The 25,933-nt window shown below is 44.2% G+C and overlaps 2 protein-coding genes across 5 annotated transcripts in view; both read right to left on the reverse strand.

Annotated features, from left to right (window-relative positions):
* Positions 1–21,159, reverse strand: part of STON1 (stonin 1) — a 35,039-nt gene extending 13,880 nt beyond the window's left edge. For 2 of the 3 annotated variants that reach the window (XM_056356850.1, XM_056356849.1), the window contains exons 1-3: positions 19,291–21,159; positions 4,358–4,552; positions 33–2,026 (exon numbers count right to left, since the gene is read on the reverse strand). In XM_056356850.1, the coding sequence (XP_056212825.1) occupies positions 33–1,977 (1,945 nt within the window). In that variant the 5' untranslated portion in view covers positions 1,978–2,026; positions 4,358–4,552; positions 19,291–21,159. Of the gene's footprint in view, positions 1–32; positions 2,027–4,357; positions 4,553–13,100; positions 13,137–19,290 lie in introns of those variants that run through there. The other variant, XM_056356852.1, reaches the window with a different exon arrangement.
* Positions 21,160–21,300: 141 nt separating this feature from the next.
* PPP1R21 (protein phosphatase 1 regulatory subunit 21) overlaps positions 21,301–25,933 on the reverse strand; it is a 31,985-nt gene continuing 27,352 nt past the window's right edge. For both annotated transcript variants that reach the window (XM_056356847.1, XM_056356848.1), the window contains 2 exons: positions 24,264–24,392; positions 21,301–22,512 (listed from right to left, as the gene is read on the reverse strand). In XM_056356847.1, the coding sequence (XP_056212822.1) occupies positions 22,483–22,512; positions 24,264–24,392 (159 nt within the window). In that variant the 3' untranslated portion in view covers positions 21,301–22,482. The remainder of the gene's footprint in view (positions 22,513–24,263; positions 24,393–25,933) is intronic.

Consider the following 25,933-nt stretch of genomic DNA (forward strand, 5'->3'; position numbering starts at 1 on the left):
AAGCCCATCATTTTAAAGCTCAAATTATTTACTTGAGTTTTTATCTGGAAGCCTGTCTATCTTCCACACAACCGCCCTGTAGGCACTCTCATATTTTGCTGTTCCAACCGAGACTTGTATTACGGGATCAGATTCAACCTCATGTAAAGCGCCAAGGCATGCCCTCCTATTCATTTTCGCTTTTAGGGACTTCTGCCTTTGGAGGTTCATGGTCCAAAGTGCTTTGACCCACTGCGTGGGAACGGGAAAGCGTATCATAATGTTTTCACAGTATCTCACAGAGGGTACACGCGTTGGGATTGGAGCAGTTGAAGACATGTTTATAAAAGCCTGAAGTTCAACATACGCCCCCTGAACCACTACTGCTGCCTTCACAGAAAAGGGAAGGTCTTGCCCGTTGTACTGTGTCCTGAAACGCATCAGTTCCAGCCTGCAGGCATCCAGGGGCGTAAACTTAATAATTCGCGATTGTTCAAATTCCTGCACTTTAACACAGTTATGGAAATGGTAATCGAGAATATCGATCCATTTCTTCTCCTCCTCCTTCTCAAAGTAACGCTGGTCCCTCTTCTGGAGCTCCAGGTCATTCAGGGTTAGAAAGCAGTCAGCAGTCCCGTTCACAAAACATAAGCAGTAGATGTGCGTGATGACAGCACTTTCCACGAGTTTTCCTTCTGCCTTAGTGACTTTCCCCCAAAAGTTATCCACTATCTCCAGCGTCATTTCTTGCTCTTCATAATTCCTCCTTTGTCTAGAAACAGCAGGAAGCTTCATAAGCTCTTCGTCGACCGTTACGAGGAAATCGGTGAAGTCGTTATAATCTGTGGTGCCCAGCTTTAACATCTGCTCAACCTCTGGTTCATGGATCACTTCTACTTTGGGATGGTACCTCCTTTTCTCCATGTAAGACACACACTCGATCTTCACGGTATGGATTTTCCCCGAGACATTATAGCTCTCTAATTTGGGTTCGGACAGCTTACAGTGTGGCTGCAGCTGGAATTCCTTGAAAGGTTTCTCCAGGCCCTTTTCATAATACATCTGCAATACACCTCCGGCTAGGACGCTAAGGTAAATAGGGCCCCACTGCCGAGACGACATCATGTTCTTCTTTTCGGGAATCCTCAGCATGAATGGCCACCCATCCACGTTCCGGCTCCTGAAGAGGCTGCAGGGGACCGCGGGGGAGAGCCCGTGCCATGCCCGAGTGCTGGAGACAGGCGGGCTCCCCGCGGCGGCGCAGCTGTCAGCTTGCAGGTGTTCGAGCCTCTCGCAGATGTAGCTGAAGGAGCCCTGGTTAAGGCTTTTCTGATCGTGGCAAGCTTCTTTGTCTTTAGGATGACAGATGCTCCTGTCAAGTGCTTTATCCTTCCTGTGTGTGCTAACGTTAACTGGTGATGTGCTGGGCAAGCATCCTTCCTTCCAAAAAGGACTGGAAAAAGCACAGTCACCCTGGAAGTACGGGAAGCGCCCTGGTGCTGAGGACGAGTCTCCTAACTCCTCACAACCTCCTGGTGGATTAGGGCTTCCTTCGTCTGTTGATTTGGAGACCAAAGTCTTAACTGGATGGTCATTAGGCAAGGTGTTCAAAGGAAGGCTGCTCGGTTTCTGTGAGGTTAGGGATGAGCAAATCCCAGGTGATGGAAGAAGGTTAACGTTCAATGGCCATTCGGGGATGGGATAAAGAATGTGAATCCCAGGCTTTGGGAAGCATGGACTCCCTGGGTAGTCTCTGGTAGGTGTAGTAAGTGGAGAGTTGCTGGGTGGTCCAGGACTTAGGTAGAAGTCAACTACAGGAGACGAGAGTGGAGTGCTGCCTGTAGAAGATGACCTACTTGAAGAGTCATGCACACTGGACAGATTGAGTTTAAGGCCATTTGCTTTACAACTGCTCTGATTATCAACCGATTTCTGAGGTGACTGGAAGAGTGGCTCGTCATCGAAGGTGACCCAATTGGCTGGATTTGTGGAACACATCTTGTAGGAGAAACTTGAGGCACTTGCACATGTATTACCCACAAACCATCTACAGAGAAACAACAGACATGAGCAGAAATAAATTATCTTGAAAGACAAAAGGAACCCAGCCCTTATAAAATGCAAACCACACAAAGCTCAAAATTGGCTTGCAGTTCACAAACACAGTGTACTTTCTGCTTTACATGTATCATTCTAAGACAGCCGTGTAGAAACAGATAAACTGCCCACGAATCCCTGCTGCTCTGCTGGGTTGGGGATCAAAAGGACATTTAAGCTTTACGGGCTGTTCAGAGCATCTGATGTATGCAGCCTCTACATCAGAGAGAGCAGAAAGTCCCACAGCGGTACAGGACCACCTGCATAACACTTCCAACTATACAGCTTATGTATAGCTTGGAATATGGACAGAGATCTTCCATATTAGGTCTCTGCTCCAGGTCAAGTTTCCCCTCCTTCCCCCCATTAAACAAAACAGCATTTTACTAAGAATGGTGCAGCTGTTTCCAAAAACAAAACCAGGAGGCTGACAGGGGATTATTTTTTTGTGTAGTTGAAAAGCTGTAGCAACTCACTGCTGATGGCGAAGGTACACACACTACAACCATCAGGGCAAAACCAGCCCACCAAGATAACATATGCAACGAGCAGCTGGTTCCTGAGGTGTCTCCAAGGGAGACATTCTCCTCCTGCGATGGACGCAGGCAACAGGGCATGAGCATCCCCAGATGAGAGGCAGCAGGGAGCATTTTGTGGCCACCAGAACCAGCCTGCGACTCATCACCCACACCATGCTGCTATCTGAGGTGCCTCCTGCCAGGACCAGCACGCGTAGGTTGGTCCCAGACGCCTTCCAGACCCAGGCAGGAGTTGCTTCACGTCAGTTCCTTCAACCCTGACTTAGGACCTTAGAGACTGGACACGTTAGGAGGGGGCTGGAAAAGCATTAGACTTATAAACAAGAAAGCCCTAAGGATGAGTGCTACATCCCTGATGAAGGATAGACTACAAGCATCCACCGGAGGAGATAAAATGCCAGTGAAACACAAGTCAAGGCTAAGTAACCACATACGCACCTGCTAAGTACTGAATTGGCTGGCGGCCTGGAAAAAGTGCAGGTCCTCAAACCAATTAATAAGCTACACTTCATCAAACAAAGTATCTTTGGTAAAGAGCTCAGCTAGATGTCCTCAGAGCAGAGCTGCAGCCAGTAAATAATTAATTTCGCCTTTGTGGTTTTAAATCATGCACTGAAATGTAAATGCTCCCTGTATCCCTATGCAGGGTATGTAAAGTTTTTCCTCCCCGCTGCTCCTGGCTGATGAAGAAGCGAGCAATAAATTGCAAATGCCTGAGGAGGGATCGAGTACAATGAAGCACCACAGGGCACATACAAACATCGTTCATTTGATAAAAAGTTATTCTCGTTATGTCAGAACATATTCACGTTTGCCAGAAAGCGCAAGGCAGGCAGAGTTCATATAGATAAAACCACCTGTGTATATGTTACTCCGTTAATTAAGGTTAGATAACGATGACTTAAAGCTATTCCCCTTCCTGCACAGCCAGCCATAGTTAGGCCATTTATTAATTGCATGGCACTGCAGCGTCTAATCCCGGCGCCACAAAAGCCCTATCTGCAGCATTTAGAACAGGATTCATTTTTAGCGATGCCAAAGTTCAGCCCAGAGAATTCTTACCCTACGAGTCATTATTTTTACCATTTCCCCATTATTTCTTGGCCAGTTTAGAGCCATTCAGAAAGTACCATAAACTGTGGCACAGCCCACTCCCTCTGCGGCTGAGCAAACGAGAGGTTGCAACGGAGGAGGACGCTGGTCCTTCATTATTTTTTGAACTCTCGACCTTTTTGTTCAGTAAAACTATTTGCGCTATGCTAGTTATTTTGTGAGCGCTCTCCTCTCCACTTACAGGGGGAGAGAGAGAGAGAAAGGGAGCAAACAAGTTACAAATGACTGTCATAGCTCAGGCACACGCAGCTGCCAGCGTATCCTTCACCCACACAATCACTTCATCAAAATAAAGCGCAGTGATGGAAAGAAAAATCACAGCCGTTTGGTCTCTGACTTGGTCATCAGTTTTTCCTCCCGTTCCACACCCTTCTCCTCCTTTCCGTCTGGCTGCCGGCGCTGTGCCTTCAGCAGTATATATTGATTATTTCTAGACTGGCACGTTTTAAAGCTTTCAGACCTTCCTTCATCTTAACAAGCCTCATTTGTTAACAACGGCTCCTGCGATGCTCGCTCGCTCGGAGCGTGGCTTTTTGCCCCGGCAGCCAGGACCGCGGGGCACGCTGCGGAACAGAGAGCGTTAGGAAGGCGCCTCAAAGGCTGCCATGGGAAACTCCTCCCGCACTCACAGAGATAAGCGACTGCCAGCCAGAGAAAAATCCTCCCCGGAGTGAGGGGAGAGGAGGTCTTTCTGTCCAAGGGGCTGCAGGGACGGCGCAGGGCGATGGCGTGATGCTGGGCAGGCACGACGGCAGGGTCAGCAGCCTGGTCGCCCCAACTGTGGCCACGCCAAGGGGCAAGTCACGGGATGCTGAGATGCATGGCTGAAAAAGAAAACAGAAAAGGGGAATGTAAGTAAATACAAATGTCTTTAACAATAAAGAACACATTTTGCAGCCTATTTCCCTTTCTCATTAGGAATGGATTTTTTTCAGTGTCCTTTATTATTTCCAGATGTTGATTTTTTTTTTGCACTTCTCTTTTTCCACGACGTCTGCTTCTATTCGCTTTTTAAAGTGTGATGTTACAGATTATTCGGCAGGTTTTTTCCTGTCACAAAACAAAAGGATGTTTGAAGTTCACCTGCCAAATATTTAACTTCAGTCAATAAATGTCTGTGAAGAAACCCACTTTCGCAGATGGAGCTCTCATCCCGTTACAATACCCTCAGCGTACCTGTCAGAGGCTGTAGCCTTCACCTTTTAGTACTGTTCCAGATACATGATTTTCAAAAAAAAAAAAAGATGCTGATGTTAACAAAAACACACATGCAAGAAGTGGGGGGTTGAAATAGATACTGGCTCCCCTGCCCCTGTTATTGCCCACTGATCCCCCAGATAACTGCTAGGGATGGAGGAGGAAAATCCAAAGGGATTTTTCAAAGCTGTTTGTACAATGTCATGCTAACGAGAGGAAATGCACCCTCTCCTGTGTTACACTACTGATGCTTTTACACCTGCACAACGCAATAAAGTAATCCTTTCTCCCAAGTCCTTTTTTGTTCTAAAGAGTGCTCAAAATTCCTTCTTATGAGTTAGGACATTCTTCCTCCAAATTGCAGTAAACTCAGGCTTCAGGATAGATATGTTTTGCCTCCAAAAGGCTCCCATGGGACGCACATAAACGTAACCCAAACATTTTGGGTAAAAGTGGTACAAGATGCTATTGATCTCCGTTACCACGTATGTTATGCGGCCCATAACATTTAAATTACAAGCACATGGGGTTCAGATATGCGAAAGGAAATACCATTTTTAGAATATTGAAATTGCAAACAAGAAAGCTAGCTGAAATAAGTTGATCCTAAATGCATCAGTTGCAGTGAACCCAAAAGCTGCGACTCATCTCAATTTATCCTCTTCTGTCTGAAAACAATCTTCCCATTTATCAGATTAACTCAGTCCCTCAGCATCTCATGAACAGTAGTTGCGGCTTAATTTCTTCATTTTAATACCTTGAGGGTGTAAGGAAGAGAAATCCTATCCTATTATTGACAGATTTCATAGGCTGTAGCTATTACCGGGTCCTTTGTTGCTTCGAAAATCCCAGATCAAATCTGCAGCAAAAATTCTGCTCAACTTTTGTGTCTTGCTGGGGATACCGTTATCTCTTCCCGTGGTGAAGTTATTGATAATAACTTCCTACTTACTCCAAGGTGCAGTTCAAGGTATTGACTTTGGTACTTTAATCCAGATACAGCTTGGTCCTCAGCTAGCTGAGGATGCTGACTTGCCACCCAGCCATGTCCCCCAGCACCCTGATGGCAGGGCTTCGCATCGCCTCCACCAGCACAGGGAAGCAGCAGCACCTGAACCAGAGATGCCCCCGGGGTCTTCCCTATCACTTGGCACCAGTTAAAACCCTCAAGCACATCCCCTCAGATGAAAACACAAAGGTCCTTTTTTTGAAATATTGGAGTGTGGGGTCAGCTAACAGGGGATGGCAAGGAAACCCCTCCCTTCTGCAAAGCACAAAGCCAGTGAATGCTTAATAGACGGCACTCGCATTCCAACACACAGAGAAAAGCATAATTTTATAAATATGTTCCTCGTTGCCTCTCCAGCTCCAGAGGCCATCGTGGCTTCAAAACCGTTAAGCTATACATCCTCTAAATAAATTCTCTGTGTGACACCTGAGCATGTATCTTACACGTGCCACTTTGCATGGTGGGGTCGTACCAGGCAAGTATCAACGAACTGTTTCAAGCTCAAAAAAAGCAGATTTACCTACACACAGTGTGACAAAAACAAGTAAATAATCCCTTCAAAATAAGATGAGCTCTTTATCCAAGTTATTCTGGTTGTGGACAACACCTGGTCATCATATTTTCACCTTTCCAGAACAACTATGGACCCCATATGCTACTCCATGTCAATTATATTTCCAGGAACCGTGCTGTCCATTGCACATAGGCTATACAGAAATTTAACGCAAACCCCTGCATACTGTGCACACAGTGGCGAAGGCGTCCCATAACGATACCATATGAGTTTTACCATTTCTTGTACAAATAATGTAGACAATTCTTCAAGCATTTTTCCATAAAGCATAACAGCCTCACAGGAAAGTACAAATTCTCTGCAGTTTAAGCAATAAAGCACATATGGTATATAAAATATCCTAAACATTTGTAAGCCTCTGTGACATCCAAGTAAGATACGGCAGATTTATCTCCGTATTTTACAGCCATAGTCTTTGTATCTCCATTCTGTTTATTACTTAACTATGCAAAAAACCTGGAAGCATACCTTCTATGTAAAATACTGCTTGATTTATGTTGATTTGCCTCAAATTTTATTTTGAGACTACATATGGCCACACTTACATTTAACGCTGCTCTACCTCTCTTAGATACAAAAAATAAAATAAAGTTCTCCCACCTATACCTCTGAAATAAACATAAGCAAAAGGCACAACTGATGGGAAATAAGAATTTCTTGGCTTTCGCTTGTATTTGGGATATATACACGGATTAAGTCTCCCACTGCATTACTCATTTCATTACTTTTAGAAAATAAGGAACTGGTGTAATAGTCAAAAATACACACCGACTTCAAAGTGTAATGTGAACTTGTATTTACATTGCTCGCTCTCTGGGGCATAGGCACAGCTGGGAGAAGTTCAGAGCTTGCAGCTAATCTGTTTAATTTGGAATTCCTTACTCTTGGCCCCAAGAGCTGGAGGAATTAAAGCTTTCAGCTTTTGACAGCGCGCACGTCCCCAGAGCAAAGGCAGGCGTAACCCATGCGAATGCCTCCCGCTCCCACTTGCCTCTGCCGTGAGCCGAACAGGAATTCACAGACAGGGCGGCTGGAGCTTGCACGGGCAAGTGTGAAAAAACGAATGTTTTTAAGGGCATCAACGCCAGGCATCACGGGATGTTCCCAAGCGGAGACAACACTTACTTTCTTCGCTGGGGAAAAGGATACAGCTTTTTTTTTCTTTTTTTTTTTTTTCCAGATACTGAAACAGCCTCTAGTGAGGATGGTGTCACACGGTTTGGGACATGGGGTCTCCCCACACGAGGGCAAGTACCGATGCCTGCAGCACGGGCGCTGTCTGCGCACCAGGAGAGCACCCAGCGCTCGGGAGGGATGCTACACAGAGGCAGCGGACGAGGGAGGCCTGAAGACATGTGGGTTCCTCTGCCTCTCACAGCCACATCTTACGCTTTAAAGGCGGTGAGCAGAGATGAGGTTCCCGCGGGAGAGAAAACCTACGGGAAGCTCTCGAAGGAAAAATGAAAGAAAAGCAGCAGTGCTGCCAGATTTGCAGCTCTGCTAACTATCCCAGCCCGCTCAGCTGTGGTTGAAGCAGGTCACCCCCAGAGAAGTAGCTCTTCTTGCTCACAACAGGAGGTTAGATGGTGAGGATCTTCCAGTTCATATGAAAATTTCGCATAGCTATGGAAAACAATTCCCATCTTTGCACTGAAATAATCACCCAAACCTCAGCTGCTACGCACTGTAAATAAACTCCTTTTCATGTCTCGACCCATTCTAGGAGACCTTCCCTAACACGCAGATGCGAAGCCAGATCAAAGCCGCCTCAAAAAGACAACCCAACAGCATGCACGATCCGTCTGGCTGGCTACAGCTGAGCCCCCCATACACCCTAAGCCCCAATTCCCACACCCTCTAGCACTCAGACCAGCTTTTCTCCACCACAGGCGAGTCAGACTAGCTTTTCTCCTTCAGTATTATCTCAGCTGGGACTAGAAATCAAGGCAGGACAGCCCAGAGACAACGTTTTACTGGAAGTGCCTGTAGGATTTTACAGGGATGGCCAAAGATGCCTTCTACAGGAACTGGGAGGCTGTCGTAAATCACTGCAACAGCCACCTGGGATCTGCACCACCGCTCCTCTCAAGACTTTCTTGCAGAGTTTATTATCACAAAAGTAAATTTCAGAATGGGATAAAATAAACCAAACAGAATAAACTACAAAGAAATAAACTAAAATAGAAACCTAATGTAAGTGTCATTGGGAAAGGTACCGGAATGGATACCTGAAGCCACTCTCGGAGGTCATTCAAGAGTTTCTCCATCGGTGCACAGCCAAGCACTGAGCTGTTCCTCTTACCCTAAAGGCCACCCCGCTCACCTGAAGGAAACTATAAAGTTACTGGCAGCAATTGCTATACTGCTTGCTGTCACCTCGCCAGTACGCAGCCACATTACAGAACAGATGAACCACCGAATGCGACAGCACAGAGAGGTCAGTCAAAAGCCAATCTCCAGCTGCAAAATGTTCAAGGATCACACAGCTTCCAAGAAACACTTTCTAACATTTAAAAAAGAAACAAAAAAACCCCCCAAAACACAACAAAAACCCCAAACCAACAGTTTTCCCAATCTACAGCTACATGGAACTATTTTGTTTCAAGAAGATGCAATCACGTCTTGCATCACACCACCAACTGAATAATTCTGATACATAAGGAAGGGCCAAAACCAGGTACACTTATAACCCATTATTTTTTCAGAAATGTAACAAAAGTGACAAAAAAGACGCTTATCTTTGGTATATCATCACATCTAACCACAAGAATAGCAAACACCAGTACCTGACACAAGTCTAAGCATCTTTTTCAGGTCCATCAGTTCTATTTTCTCAGTCAGTTCCTCCAGAAGAGACTCAGGAAAGAGTCCCAGCTCGGATGTCCAGCATTTTCCTGTTCACAGGGTGGGTTTCCTAGCTCAGGAGGTGACAGACTGTGTCAGGTCTATGTGACATATGTCTGGTAGCACACATTTCTGGGCACCTGGAGTCAGGTCAGTAATGGAGACGGCAGGACGGGCTGTACCCATGCTCGCCTCCATTGGCTGGCAGACACGGGGTGGTCAGGAAAAACCTCAAGAGGACACAACCTGCTGTCAAAGACAGTAGGAGCATTTTTCCTAGCTTGAATGAGAACAGTATTAAACCCTAAGAACGACAAAATAGTTCATTACATCGTACGGTACACCTTTAACAGAAGAAAACTCTCTTTTCCTAAAAGAAATAATAAAAAGCCTGATCAAATCAGCATTAACTACTCAACGTTTTCATTCTTTTCCCTCCTGGATATCACTGTGCCTTTGAAGACACATCACTTGTGTGCAAGATGCCATTGCAAGGTGTGATGCAAGATGTTACTGCGTCTTCTCAAAACAAAATAGTTTTATGTAGCTGTGGATTGGGAAAACTTTTTCTTTTAATGTTAGTGCTTGTTGCAAGCCTGTGATCTGTTGATGTTTTGTAGCTGGAGATTAGCTTTTGATTGACTACTCTGTGCCGTTGCACTTAATTTCTTCCCATTATATAGTTAGACAAGATATCTAAATAATTTTTAATTTGCTTCACTGCGTATATGCATGTTTCTCTCATGTATACAACACACCTGTCCACGGGGCCTTTCCTCCTACAAACGAAACCCCGCAATCAGAAGATGGATGAGGAAGAGGCAGAGGCTGCCGGGCTGTTGAGCTGCGGGGAGCAGCGTGGGTGCACCCCTGAAAGGTGCTTCTGTTCCTGCTCCCATTCAGTTCACTCAGCCAGTCCTGCTTTATCCCCTCTGAATCACGCTCCTCTTCAGCATCACCATAGTGATGCATAACTTACGCTCCACCAGATAGTGGAGAGCCAATGGGCAGTTGCAGAAGAGCCTCATGTAAACTGTTTATTGCCACTAGCTGACATTTTACTAGTACAGAAGGCTTGGATCGTTTTGCTTTTTTTTTTAATTAAAAAAACCAAACAAAACTGGCAACAAACCATCAGCAGAGTGCTCTGGCCTGGAAGCGACAGGAAAATGAATTTATTTTTACTTACAGTACTTCTGCAGCTCGCTAAGTTAATGGAATGTTACTTCATCTACTGAAGCAGTTTTTAACTGTGTTTAGGAAATTTGTTATTCTTAGGAATGTACAAACATCCCACAAAAGTGCTCTGGTCATGGCAGCACTGCAGAGGGCTCTGGCAAGTATTTTAACATCCCAAATCCTTCCCTCTCCCCTCCCCCTGAGCAAAGGCAGAGATTTATAATATGCTACCGAGCAGCAGAAATGCAGTTACAGGTGGCTGTCCCACTTCCGTCAAATGAACAGCCTGTTTTTTTAGGATGAAACAGGCCTCTGGATGAAGAAAAAAATAAATAAATAAAAGGCCTGAGTGCTCTGGCACACAGCTCACATATCAAAATATTAAACTGCTCATGGTCAGAAACAAATTTAAACCTGGTCCTCTGCTAGTGTTTGCAGCGTCCAAGGGAAGCGGTGGATAAAATGCCACAAAGAACACACAACACAAAAGCACACTCCAAAAACTCTTGCCGCTAATCTCAGCAGTGAATAACAAATAGTAAGGAAGCTAACAGAAATACTATATTTAGCATGTTAGCTGAACAATATAATAGTCTTTTTTTTTGGGGGGGGGGGAGGGGGGGTCAGAATCAGGTTTTGCGCCTGCATTTAAAAACCACCTCGTGCTTCAGTGTCCAAGAAACACATGCTAGGACCTTCTGGGAGAGTAACCACGATGTAAGATTTGCAGAAGTCTTCTAATCGTGCAAAGTGCCGCCTGACAGCAATTAATGCCATTTTCTGACAAACCAACTCTCTCGTCAGCTGCGGGATCCTCCCCTTCTTCCTGCCTTAAAGCCTTGGAAAAATACTAGCGCTAACGAAGGAGCAGCACAAATGAACCCTTCTTTGTTTATTTGGGTAGACGTATTTTTAATAGCTACTGATGACAGCAGAGTTCATAATGCCATCACCCAAAAAAGCCCCATTTGGTTTCCACCCCCAAAATAAATCTTTTCCCACAGCATTTTCTCGCTGTAGGCGCACTCTCAGCACACTGAGCCAGGCAGCTCGGCGTTCCGTCTCTCACCTACCACTTTTTCTTCTTCTTTTACAGATGTACAAGACTCTCAGCCTCCAGACAGGGAACAGGGAGTTAAGAGCAAAATGAATAGTTCATTTTTAAGAGCCTCAGGCTCCAAACCCTCTGTTCCCTCCTCCCCAGACAAGTCACTACCACTCTCCAAAAAAAGCCAAGTTCTGTTTGCAGAGAAATCAGCGAGGGTTGCGCGTACGTGCCACCTCGGTGAGAAAACACTGGGCAAGTTCAGTGCGGACTTCTGAGCTGGCTTGAGCCAGGCTCCCGTAAAGTACCTCCATCAGCGTTTTTCCCAGCGCATTTCAGAAGCACTGTTATTTGCCACAAGGATCAGAACACCTACATATTTTTAAAAAAACACCCTTATTGAAAAGCCCCCTTCGGTGAGTACTTCAAGCCAGAATGTGAAAACTTTCTAAATTCTTCCTCATCCACCGTACGCTTGAAATAGCATCTCTGGAGCTCACACTAGGGGTGCACCCGCTGAGTACAGCCCAGTGCTGCTCATCCTCCTGCATCCGCTCCGCTTGTTTTCCCAACACCCCGCGCCCCGCTCCATGTGGCACTGCTTCCCAACACCCCAAGCCTACGTGCACGGTGCAACATCAGCAGCTGAACCACAGGAAAATATGAGAAAGGCTCCAGGAATTCATTGTGCTTCAAGAATTAAATAAATTTTTAAAAAACCTTCTCGATCGCCCCAACTTCCTCCCTGACAGGGCAAAAGCCATGGGAACTTGATCCTGTGGGATGCCCGTCACCCAAAGCCCGCTGGTGGCTGCAGAGGTTGAGAGCTCCGGGGCCCCCAGGCAATGCAGTCCCCTCGTTACCACTTCTAATTGAAAAGGAAAGGAAAAGCCCCCCCCTCCCAAAAAAAACCCCCCAAAAAAACAACAAAAAAAGGAGGAAAAAGAGAAAAAAGGAAGAAAAGGGGGAAAAGTAAAAAGAAAAGGGAAAAAAGGAAAAAGAAAAAAAGAAGAAAAAGAAAAAAAGGTTAAAAAGTAACAAGAAAAGGGAAAAAAGAAAAAAGAAAAAGGGAAAAAAGAAAGGGGGAAAAAGAAAGGGAAAAAAGAAAGGGGGAAAAAGAAAAGGGAATAAAGAGTAATGAAAAAGGAAAGAAAAAAGAAAAAAGGGGAAACAGAAAAGGCAAAAGAAAAAAGAAGTTAAAAAGAAAAAAAAAGAGAGAAAAAGGAAGAAAAAGAATAAAAAGAAAAAAAGAAGAAAAAGAAAAAGAAGAAAAAGAAACAAGGGAAAAGAAAAAGGGAAAGAAAGTCTTTTCTTAAAAAAAAAATAAATAAAAATCCCGTTCCCAAAGCAAAACAAAGCCGCCCGTGCCCCGGCCCGCCCCCCGCCCGGCGCTGCGGGCTGCGCCGCAGCCGAGGGACCCCGCACCCCCGGCGGAGCCCCCTGCGCCCCGCGGGTCCCGCTGCGCCCCCCGCCCCCCCCCCGCCCGCGTCCCCCGCCCGCGCCCCGCGCCCGGCCGCTCCTCACCCGCCGCCGCCCGCCGCCATGTGCCGCGCTCCGCCGGCAGGGGGCAGCAGGGGGCAGCAGCGCCCGCCCCGCCCCGCCCCACAGGCCGCGGCGGGCCTCGCGCCTGATTACAGCCATCATCATTATTATTATTATTATTATTACTACTATTACTATTATTATTATGGTGTGACCCGTTATCACCCGCCTGGCGGGGCAGCGCCGCGGGGGCTGGGCCGGCCGACATGGCCCTGCCAGCCCCGCACGCACCAGGCCCCAGCCGCCAGCCCGCTCCTCCGGGTGGCACCGAGGCTGCCAGGTCACCCCCCGCCGAGGCCGGGGAAGAACCACCCGATGAAACGCGCTTGGCGGCCCCAGGAGCTCCAGCAGCTGAGGAGAGCGGCTGCCCGACTGGCCGAGCCACCCACACTCGGCCCCTGCGATGCCCGGGCCGGGCCAGAGGGAGAGAGGGCAGAACACGTCCTCCGGCCGGCCGAGGGGACAGGGAGGCAAGGCGGGCGAGAGCGTCTTTGAGGGCCCAAAGGACAGAGCCTAAAGGACACCATGTCCTGGGAAGAGCTTCAGTTCCTTCCCACTTCAGCTGACTTCTCCAAAAGAGTTTCTGGAGTCCTTGTCACGGGTGTGGAGCCTCCACACCCGTAACAAGGACAAGGACTCCAAGATCACCGTCTTTGGTTGCCCACCCTTGCTAGAAATCTCTCTGCTAGCACCATGCTGGCTGGAGACCCTGGGGTTTCCTCCACAGCCATTTAGCTTATACCAGGTCAAGAAACTTGCTGGTTTCTGAGAAGATCTCAAGCCAGGGCAATTTTCTGAGGTGTATAAGAACAGCCCTTTCCTTCTCTGCAGCATCAATCTTCCTATCTCCAAAAGGGCAAAGGATTTCTTGGTGTCCAAATGTTCCTGTCTCAGGACAGGGACACCTAAAAAAATAATTAAAAAAAAAAGTACCTGTGCTTTAATAAAGGTGAGACTCAACCCCTGGGAAAGAACTTTATGGGTGGGGGACCGGCCAGAACAACATTACTGCTGTCCTCAGGAGTAAGAGAATATGAGTTGCTGTCAAAGAGGGGTGAGGAAGGGCCAAGCTGCTGAAAGACTTGGGAGACTCCGAGGTGAACAGCCACTGGTTTGCAGGGATGGGGACCTCTTGGGGACAGGCTTGGAGGAAGCACGTTGGCAGGGTCTGGTGAGGACACGAGACAGTGCCACGTGACAGGCATGACCCAAGGCTGGTTTTCCATGGGGTGAGAAGCAAATGTTTTACAAGTTCTGAGGTTGTCCGTAAGTCATGTCGGAGCAGACGGGCTTTTCTGGCAGCTGAGCTGAGGCAGGCTCCAAGACGTTCAGTGGTGTGAGGTGGGATGAGCAGTGGCTCTGAAAAGCGTGAGGCAGCAAGGATTTCTGTCGATGCTGAAGGACAGCATTTCCAACAAGACCCTGCAGCATCTCAGTGAAGCATCACTTTTTTTGCTTCAGGGTAGCCACCAGAACTGCCGAGCCTGCCTAAAAACCAGCAGAGCTACGGAAAGACCAAGCTGCAGGGTGGGAGGACCAAGGCCAGGCCAGGCCTCACCCTCCATTCACCCTCTGAGCAAACACCTCCCAGCTCCAAGAGAGGACAAGTTACCTCATGCTGCAAAGTTCCTCCAGAGATGGGAGTTACCCCAAAGACATATAGCACAAGGGTTGGCAAAGGAATTAATTACCAGCAGGATAACAGAATTATCTGCAGTAATAAAAATTCCTTATCTGTTACATGGCGTGTTTCTAGAGTGCACCTACCAGAGGTGGCAAGGTACCACACCAAGCCTGCTCCCAAAAGGACAGGACACACAGATGGAATGTGTTGGATGAAGGGGGGAAAACCACCTATAAACCCCTCCAAAGCGTTCCCAGGGGCACAGAGCAGAGCTGCCAGGGACTGCAGCTACTTGAGGTGCCCCTACAAAAAGCGAGGGGTAGCCATGCTAGCTCGCTCACAGCAGCCAGCTCCAGTTTCTATTGCAATGCAATAGAAAAAACAAAACCAAACCCAAATTTCTTCCCAAAGCACCATCCGTCCATTTTAGCTCCCCTGCTTTTTCACCGTTGACATTTTCCTTGTACTTTAGAGAGAATAAGGAGGATGTCCTTCTGTAAATTGCTTTCATTTGTCCTACTTACCTTCTCTGAAAAGTTTTCTGTTTTCTCTGAAATTAAGCCACCCTACTTACTTGCTCTGCACACAGGAAATATTATGCAGGCTCTGGCTGTCTGCATTTGCAATGAAAGTGTTCAATACAGCTTTCCCTACAAAGAAATTCTTCTGTAAGCTTAATGCCATTACAAAATATTGCACTAGAAAGAACATTGGCCATTCTCAATTGAAAAAAAAAAAACCAAAGCATTTATATTATCTCGGTTTTCAAAAAATACAGTGCCTAATACAGCTATAGCCAGGTCTTTGTTCTTAAGTGCTTATCATTTCAAACCGGGCAAGATACTGGGAGCATGATTTTAGCAACCAATGAATTTTACATTGAAAATACATAATTGCACCTGAGGGCTTGCTACCTACCAGCTTCCGACAGAACGCTGCCGCTGCTCCCATTGCCATGCCAATACGGCATAAGGGACGGCAGCAGTTCACAGAGGAAGGATTTGAGGATCTCCTACACAGACAGGAGAGGGGAAGGAAAGGGCAGTGGTCTTCTCCTCTGGTAGCCTGGAATTTTTGCACCATCATCTAACCTGTAACTTGCAAGCCAGTAAATTGCTAATTTACATCTTTTCTCTCTTCAAATGTCTGTCTCCTGCAGCGCCAGCCCGCGGCCCCCAGGCCCAGAGCCGCAGCCACGGCAAGTACAGGGCTGGGTAGCACTGCTTGCTGTACCCCAGCGTGTAGCCCTGGGAGAGCCAGAACCTGATCCCAGCCTCTCCCTCTGGAATTCCATCCCAGTGAGTCTCCTGCCTTCTCCCAGGACACACCCAGTCTCTTGGCAGAAGGAACCAGAGGATCAATACCTCCCTGTTTTGCCACAATGCCAGGAAGTTAGAAATACCAATTTCTACTCTTTTCTACGTACTCCAAAATGAGCTCTTCAAATCCTCATGTGCTCCTGCACAACATTCAATAAATCTTTTTGCCTTTTACCTTCCGCATTAAGCCCTTTCTAATAGTTTTCAAGTGGGAAGGTTATTAATTTCTTGCATCCCTTTATCAAGGTCAGCATCTGTCTAAAAATAGCTCAGATTTTTCCTTTGCTGAGACACATGTACATATTTTCAAGATAAGACTGTTCTTCTCCAGTAAATTCTGCTATCATTTTCTCTTCCTCCAAAATAACTCAGTGCAACATAAACTCAAGCAGCAGAGGGGAAAAAACCATATCTGATACCGAGATATAATTAGACTTTAATGAATAGCATATGCAGAACAAATTAGAACTATTAAAATAATTTCTACTGTAAATACAGTTTGAAGAGTATTTCACATAAAGGTACAGTATTCTGTATCGCTACGGGCAGTTATTAAACTCATTCAGCGTTTTACAATGCCAGCACAGTCAGTTTACGTTACTGCACATCATGTTAAGATCAACAGAAATATAGTCAGCATACTCCCCTTTTGATAAAATGTTGACTGTTTATGACTACTTTGGACAAAAGTGAAACCTGTCAGTTCACATCTGGCTAAAACCAAATATTCTTAATTGGAGACAGAAGAGCACTAGTTTCTAGATTTATTTTAACTCTTTGCTCTACTACTTTGCATTTTAGCAACACATTTCTGCAGAAGTCCATCTTAACTGAGAATTCAAACCAAAATGCAAAAGTGAGAGTCAAATTTTTCTCTCCCTTTCCTTTAATAAATTAATTTTTCACTTAGTACTATTGCTAGTAAAAAACCCTCACAAGTTCAGCGTATTCAAGTACTGTATAGTCACCACATATGAACCGATTATAGAAATGTAGCCTACTCAGGTTCTTTTGTGAGAGGTTGAGTGCTTGTTGGCTACTTGACCTCCTGGGCTAGACTGATAATCTGAGAGGAATTTGTTCTTCTCCACTTGTTTGGACTGAAAATAAACCAGACTTCCCACATGTCAAAAGAAGCTTTTGGCAAAACTGATTCCCTCCCAAGGCAAATATTTGCTGTGTCCAACACCACATACGCTATACGCAATGTGAAAGTTACCAAGCAGAAGGCACGTCAGGGCTCCAGCTCCAGCATTACAGCTGTTCCTCATGCCAAAGGCTGCAGTTAACGACAATGCACTGAACTCAGTTCAGACCTTCTCAACAGGCTCATCGCTTCGTTAACATCATCTTTCCTGAATAAAGTGTCTGCGTGTACTATTCATCAAACTGAAGCCTTCCAAGTCCAAGAGGAAGGAAATTTGAAGCTTTAGCTGGGGCGGGGGGGGGGGCGGGGATGACGACAGGGGACGCAGGGGATGACACAACACCGACAAGGATTAAGACTCTTTTTGTAGCAGAAAGTAAGGGGTGCGGATGTTTAAGGTCCCCCATACTCATTTCAGAAGCAACAAACTTTAGGCAGAGAAAGCCTGCGAGAAGCTACACGCCACCCCAGACCAGCTTCCAAGTCAACTCAGGAAGGAATCCATAGTGCTTAAGATGACTGGGAATTACCTGGGCTCTTAATCTTGTGGTTTTAACTCTTCTCAGGACCAAGCTGTGTTGTTTATGGGAGGCCATAAATACACTTTTGACACCCGGCCTGCATTTCAAAGGCTACTTCATTAGTTAAGACCTCTGTCCGTGTACAAAGATTTGGATTTACAGAGTGAAGGAGTTAAAACCAGTACAGATAAAGTAGAATTTCTACTGTTACATCTGCAATTTCAGGTGTAAAAAAACCCCCAAAGCTAAAACCCCCATAGGGCTGCTGGTGTGGTAGCTTGCACGACCCTCGTTGGGCTCATTTTGCAGCTCAGTCATGTAACCTCAGTGTTGCAGAGATGCAAGTTATTTGCACTGGAAGCTTCTGGAAGAAGCCCAGTGACTCTGAATGAGCATTGACACGTCTAAAGCTGCCCACGCACACGGCAGAGGCAGACAGCGAGAAATGCCCCCAGGCAAGTTTCCATGTGGCAGATTTCATAGCCCCAGTCAGGCCTTGGTTTATAAAGGTCCCCAAAAGCTCTTCTCTGTCCCCAAAAGTTCTTCTCTTCCCCCACCGGCACCCCAGCTAGCAGTTCTGCAGACACAATTATAGCTTTAAAGTAAGTTTCCAATTCTCTTGATTAAAAGAAACGTTCAGGAATTAGGGCAAACATGGCCTCTTCTAAACAAACATGGTTTTAATTCACTGCTGAGCAATACTGCAAGAAGTAACAGAGGCAGAAAACAGAGTGGGACAGAACGAGCATTCTTAACACAGCAGCATCCAGCCTTTGTGGGACAAAGTAATCAGACCTCTGGTAGCAATTACAATTTTTTACTGCCCTAAGCTTTATTTTTATTATGACCACGCTGTTGCTAAGATTGTGTTCTCGAATTACCTTACATACATACTGTATTAAAGAACAGGTTTGCCCAGTTTACAGGGCCAGATGGTTCTCCAAAGTTTAATATATTGGATTTATATTTTTAAGAAAAAGCATTCACATTGCTCAACCAACCCAGTAATAATTTCTCTTATGTCATGGTAGGTGATATAAGAAGTTTATTTCCTTTCCCGTATGCAACTGATGCCTCTGATGTCTGGGCAAATCTGTTCTTTGGAGTTGGAGGGGGACTGCTGGGTCCCGCCTGTGCCCAAAGTCAGCATCAAGGAAACACGCTGGGCCAAAGACCTTTCCCCACCACCGACTCAACTCATCTGTCAGCGAGGGAAGGTAGAGTAAAAAGAGCAGCAGGATTATAAGAACAAATCGGGAGCGAAGCTGGCTTGGTAAAACAGGAAAATACCCTGTGTACACCGCCAGCGTGTTTCAACAGAGGCGGGAAGGCAAAGCGTTTCAGTCTGGGTACTGACGCTGCTCAGAGTCCTACCAGATCACCTCTAGTGAGAAGATCCTGGCACCACTATTATTGAAATGTTGAGCTGGTTAAGAATGAACCTGAAGGAATTTGCAAAAGACATTACAGACACCATCGTTTTTCAATCAACATTTAAGATTATCAGTATTTAAATCACAGATATATAGTTACTATGTCTCTAACAATTTAAAATAATCACCTTATTTCAGCAGCAGCGAGATGACAACCTTGCACAGCTTACGTCAGCCTAAGACTCCTGTTTTGGAAGTTAATCTCTCGGGCAGGGAGACCTCTGACCTGCAGGAGCTCGAGGGCCTTTAAACCAGCCGACGGATCTGGTGCTTCTGGGGCCCTTTCAAACCTCACGCAGCAGTAGTTCTTAAGAGGGCAATCAAAGTTAAATTCATGCTTGGTTACAGAAAGTCACTATTTTGGACACATGGAATAGTTACCAAGGATGTATTTTCAGAATTCCAGGATAGCTAAACATCTTTAAATCTTTCAGAGTGTTAGTATAAGCTTAAAACAAAGTTCAGAATGAATTTCTGAATAAAGTTTTAAAGATCCAGACATTAAAACCATTAATAGGAAATAGTACTTGTCTGAATTATTGTCACTTACTCATGAGTATGAGCGATCATTCATGAGTTTCACAACGTTTTGGACAAATGAATTAAACACTCTAAAAATGCTTCAAAAACTTCGGTGTTACAATGAACTGTCTATTTAAAAAAATAACTAGCATTAGGATTTTTCTTTAACACTAGTTTTACATTATTGTTCTAGAGATTTTCCTACTTTACAAGTTTGTCATTAGCTTCCTGATTAATCAACTCGGAAGTATTTACACTGTAAATTTTTGAACATTAATTCCAGTATTAGTACAACTTCTTTGTCCAAATTTTGTGCTTTCCATAATAACCTGCACAGACCATTTCATAAAGACAAAGTAGTTAAAATTCGTTTTTCTTGAGAACTTGGACTCAAGAGACAAATTCTTCACTGCAACATTGAATACATCCTTCAGCTTTTTAATAGCACAGCTTTGTTCCGTAACCATTTTGATATTTAAAAGCATTTAAGATATTCAGAAACTGAGAACGACCTGGTTAGCGGGTGAGCACAAGCTAGCTGGGCATTTTCACTTGTTCCAGTTTCTAATGCCACCGAGTTAAAAGTAATATACTACACCCCATCACAGCATTACTACAACAGTATTCAAAACACTATTTTAAATGTTTTTCTAAGGTTCTATTTTTGTGTATTGATAGTTTACGACTGCTCAGAACTTACTTGAAGGCATTTCCTTGAAAAACTGAAGGCAGCTCAAGTGATCAAAATTGTCTCTTCTTGAGCATGTTTACTGCTGATTGGTGAGGGGGCCACACAAAGACATTTTTAAATAAACACTGCAAGGAGAAAATGCTGATAAACATACAATGGAATTGTACCTAAATGCCTATACTAATTCCAGTTTTGACATTGGGGGTATACTCTATTGCAAAAACAATCTGAGATAACAGACACATCTAACTTTTTAATGCACATTCTTAAGCATTCAATCTTCAAAGCATGTTTTTACTCAGACCAGAATGCAGCCACCTGTGAGAAGTAGCATCAGTAACAAGTTCAGCAATTCAATTCAGAAAGTTAGAGTAAGATAACTGAATTAGTACCTTCACCGCACAATGAAAGCCCTCAAAAAAGGCAGCTTCACAAGAAGTGGAAGAAAGCAGTTAGCTTCCACCCCTAACTGAAACAGCTGACGCTGTATCTGCTTCAATAAAATGCTTAGAGCAAGTAAACACTTCCCAACCCTCACTGGCACTACCACGTAGCTCTTAATTCCACACGATACTAGTAAGAAACCATGCAGGCTCACCCCATCTCCTCTCCAGTTTCATAAACTGCATCTGTTTTGTCATTAAAAGGCAAAACCTGTATCAGAGCAGTTCCGCAGCTGCGATCAATACAGAACAGATGCTTGTTTGCCTTTCAGGAGTCAAGGTGAGAAATGCGGTGTGGACTCTGCGTACACTGCAACATTTAGGTACAGAAAAGCAGCCTGGCTCAGACAGAGAAGCACTACTAAGAGTAACTAGACTAGTCTAGTTACTTATGCTCACCTCACTGGGAATAGCTGCTACACCTCACCACAGTACCACACTGTGCAACCTGGGTATAAGCAGAATTAAGAAAAATGTCAAGCTGATTTCACATAGTTGATTTTATTATTACGTCCTAATAATACATATCGACACAGCTGATATCAGAGTAAACCCTTATGGAACAAGTAAGTGCCATAATGCAAATTATGGAACAGAAGATCAGTGTAAAGCGGGGAGCAGCACAGCATCTGATAGGAAAAAAAATGCTGTGAAAACCTGTAGTATTAGACTTCACTTTAAAAAAGAGAATCTTAGGAAAGGCCTAAAGTTCACAAACTTCCCAAAACACAGGAAAAGCCATGTGCATCACCCTCCAGTGAATCCATCAGGACTTCAGTCCATAAAGACTTTTCACAAATTCAGTGTTTAAATCTTCTACGTATTTCATATTATTCTTTACTGTAAGAGAGCACAGTAAGCTGACCTATTCTACACACATACCGTTTCACTCCTTTGGGGCAAGTTACGATCACAATTTCCTCTAGCTTTAAACAGCTATTCCAACCAATATATATACATACATGTGTAAACAAAATGCCTAAGTAAGGGCTTAAAGCAATTTCATAGAAGTATCCCAGTTCAGCTAGTTGTGCTCTTTACTTCAAAAACCAAAGTGCCAAATACAAGCAGCAAAAGCTTCCACTACTGCAGTCTGAAATAATTATCCCACTTACTTCTGTGCATTCATAGAAATCATTTAAAGCCACAATTCCAATTAATTCAAAAGGGCTGAGAACAGGAATAATACATTTACAGTAACTGCACAGCTTGCATGGCCAGAAAAGTCTCAAAATTAATTTTATACTGTTATTAATAAGTAAAGGAATGTACACATGTTGACAATTTAACCTATAACTCAAAAATAGACAACTACTGCACTGATTCAAATTTGTTAATGCATAATCATATTTGAAAATATACAAAATCTGAAGTTATTACATCAAAATAAGACCTGGTTTTAAAAAGTGCACAGTAAAAACTGAAGGTAATTACTATATAAATTATCCACAGAGTGTGTAATTCCTGGTTTAGAGCCAACATTAAGTTCTGTTTTATTTGTTTCAAGTTCTAAATATTTTAAAGCCATTTACAGCACCAAATCAGTTTTTACTAGACCCAATACGACCCTCTGCTTCCTGGAATAAACAGGAATTGGACAATGAAAAGTCACTATCCACATCCTGTGCAGCAGCAGCTTCCGAAGACAGTTGATTAGCTGTGAGCTATCGATTTTTGCTCTTCTTAGAATTTCCCTGCAACAAGAAACAAGTGAACAGAACATTTAATTCAGACAGGAAAGTCTAGACAGATACACATAAACGTGACATCTGATAATTTATGCCTACAGCAACCAAAGTACAGTCAAACTGAGAATGAATAGTCTGTAGGTTTTTAATAACAGAAGCTTGGAACTGGATTGCTCTGAAAACCCCTCTATCTTTACAAGCATCACAAAGTACCCGATATTTCAAATGGGCCCGACAGAACCTCACTCCAATTGAAACCTGTGGAAAAGACATTTGAGTTATGTCCCAAGGCACTCCAATGTATTAACACTGCTAATAGTGTAAGGGCAGTGAAAGCACTTCAAATCATAATTCACCCTGAAGCGATGTTTCAAATGTAAGTATTACAGGATAACTGCCTCAAATTAAAATCAATCCCTCTGCCCTACCATTTTGTTCCAAACCAAATTCAACTTTAACTTGGTCTATACAAAATACTCCTAGTTTAGAAAAGAATTGGTTCTACATCTAATCAACTCAAATTTGACTGGCAACAATTCCAAAAAGCAATCATGTAGCTTAAGATAAACTTTTGTGCAACAATTACTTGTTAGCAACAGTCTGTCCTTTAAGGTAACATTGTTTTTAAGCTACCCAACAACTCTCTCCAAGTGATAATGGCTTTAACTGTATCATTTTGATTTCAACCAAGTCGCCTTCTACATTTGGTAACATTCAAAAATCCGCATCTACTGTTGTGAGATTCTGAACTACCTCCTTACAGACAGAGCACTACTTCAAGTCTTAAAAAGTACAAGTGAAGAATTCCAGAAAACATTTTATAAAAACATGAAGTGCCATGATAAGTATGCAGCCAAGAGCTTCCCTCTAAAAACACAAGAGCTTGTACGCCAAAAAGTAATCTTAAAGATTACAATGTCAAGTCTAAACACTCAGATACCTGAGGAAAAACAGTTTTATGTACATGGGGGCAAGAAGTTACTCTAAAAAATAAAAATTACCATCATGGAATCTTTCATCAAAACATGGATTTATCATATTTTTTAACCCTTCGGTGCAATCTGCTTCTGTGCATTCCGCAATTAAGGAGAATAATGGAAGTCTGATAGTTTCACAGCCAAACAAGTGAAGGGCAAAGTCCTTCACAACATCTGTTCCTCCCTAGAATTGTCAGAATAAGGTACACCATGGTTTAATCACTAACTTGTTTCTGATAAATGGGTAGACTCCTTGCTTGGAAAAAAGCGTAAGTGTGCATTTTAAATTCACAGAGGAATGTAAGTGGCAACTTTTTCATTCCTACATATGAGACAGGCAAACTAGAATATGGAAATAAAACAGAAACATAGCTGCTAAGAACAGAGTATGCCACAACTGAGAGGGGTGCAGAAAGGACATTCCTACTATTAAGTTAATCATAAACATCTGGTATCACTAGCTGGATTTGATAATAATTCTATTTTCACCACATATAAATAAACAAAAGGTGCTGGTCTTCCACCAGAGGGTAGCTTTGAAAGCCTACTTTGAAGGAGCACCGTAAAGAGTTTGTTCTTTCCCCCGTGTATGTTTTGAAATAATTTTTTCTTCACTGAAACGTGCAGGACCAGGTTTGCAGTTTTCTTTCCAACTAGCTGACAATAAAAACTACAGCTTGTAAACTGGTTTGTAAAAGGGTAGGGCTGCAGGAATGCCAAATGCAACCCACAGACCTCCAAACTGCAGCCAGTGCCTAATGTCCACGACTGGCAGCTTACCTTATTCGTCATCTTTAGCGTATCGATTTCTTCCCTTTGCTTAGTTAAGGTTTCGTTCATACTGCAGAGATGGTCACTCATCATACTTAACTGATCCTCATAACTTCTCTTCGTCGTCATCAATTCATCCTAAGGGGAAAAACAAAAAAAAGAAAAAACAGAAGCCTTTGCTGAATATTAGTGACAACTGGCAAAGCAGCCAACGTCTATCTCCACTTAGTACACCACACTTCTGATGCTGAATGTGTGCATTTAAGTTAAACGGTTGGAGAAAAAAAAAAAAATCACTTCATGAAAGTCAGTAGCTACTTTTCTTTTACCTGAGGTTTCATGCATGGTCTGTTCTCCTTATTTTTGCTGTTTCCTTCATCATTTCCCCCACACACTTTTTATAGCTTCCATAAAAGACTAACAGCTAAGTTTTCCAACACTGCTTCCAGCCGAGAAACAAGTTTATAGGGTTAGAACATGGCCTGCACATGAACATACGTGGCATACAAAGCTGAAGGGATCAGCAATCCACATGCAGTTGCAGAGCTATGATCTCTCCAGGATGAGACACACATGGTGGGATAGTGCACACCACCAGAACGCAGTAGTGAAGGGACACAGACACTTTAGGAAGGACAGAAGGGGAGAAATCATGCTTGACGTGAAGGAGTGATTTGAAGACAATTCAGATCTCATAGGTAGGGATCAGAGGAGTACAACAGGGGTGGTATGGAGGCATCTGCTACAAGCACATAAAATCTCTCAGCCTCAGACCCTGATCCTCTTTAGGAATTTTAACTACTCTGACATCTCCTGGAAGGGCAACAAGGTGGAAGGCAAGCAATTCAGGAGTTCTCTTGAGTGTGGTAAAGAACCTCTCAATGCCAGTGATCAGGAGGCCTAAGAGATGCTCCCTGCTGGACCTGTTACTCACAAATAAGGAAAAGCTGGTCAGGGATGTGAAAGCCAATGGTAGCCTTGGCTGCAGCAACCGCGAGTTAGTGGAATTTAAGATCCTGAGGGAAGCAAGCAAGATGAACAGGAGAATTACAGCAACCCTAGATTTAAAAGGAGTAGATTTTGGCTTTTTCAAGGTCTGCTTGGCAAGATACCAGGTAAAACTGCCCAGGAAGTTAAAGGGGCCCAGAAAAGCTGAATGATCAAGGACAGAGCAAAGAACAGCCCAGTGCTTCGGAAGTGAAGCAATGACGGCAGGAGGCCGGCACGGCTGTGCCGGAAAGACCCGACTCGACAGCTTGATCTGAACTCCCGCTGCTCCGACCAAAGGAAGGGACCAGGTTGCCTTCAGAGGACCCTTCAACCTGAACAATTCCAGGACTCAATATTACACAGACCACGAAACACACAAACGGTGCGCCTGCTAGCTTTTCTTAGGAAGTTTAATATGTAATTGGAGATGAACGTCTCATGCAGAGCTAGATATCGATTCTGGAATTTGTTTAAGGAGCAAATCAAAAGAGCCCTTTGTGTTTATGAACAATTCTTTCAAGCGTGTATAATTATATTCACGCTTATCTTATATGTACGGAGCATTTTAGGCACTCACTATCTCAGATGGGTGAGCAATAAAGATACAAACTAAATATAAACAAAACACAAAGGCATTCATGAACTGCCCATTTATATATACTTTATTTTGCTATTGGCTCCTTTCACAA

Source organism: Falco biarmicus, chromosome 12 (genome assembly GCF_023638135.1).
Source record: "Falco biarmicus isolate bFalBia1 chromosome 12, bFalBia1.pri, whole genome shotgun sequence".
Classification (NCBI taxonomy): domain Eukaryota; kingdom Metazoa; phylum Chordata; class Aves; order Falconiformes; family Falconidae; genus Falco; species Falco biarmicus.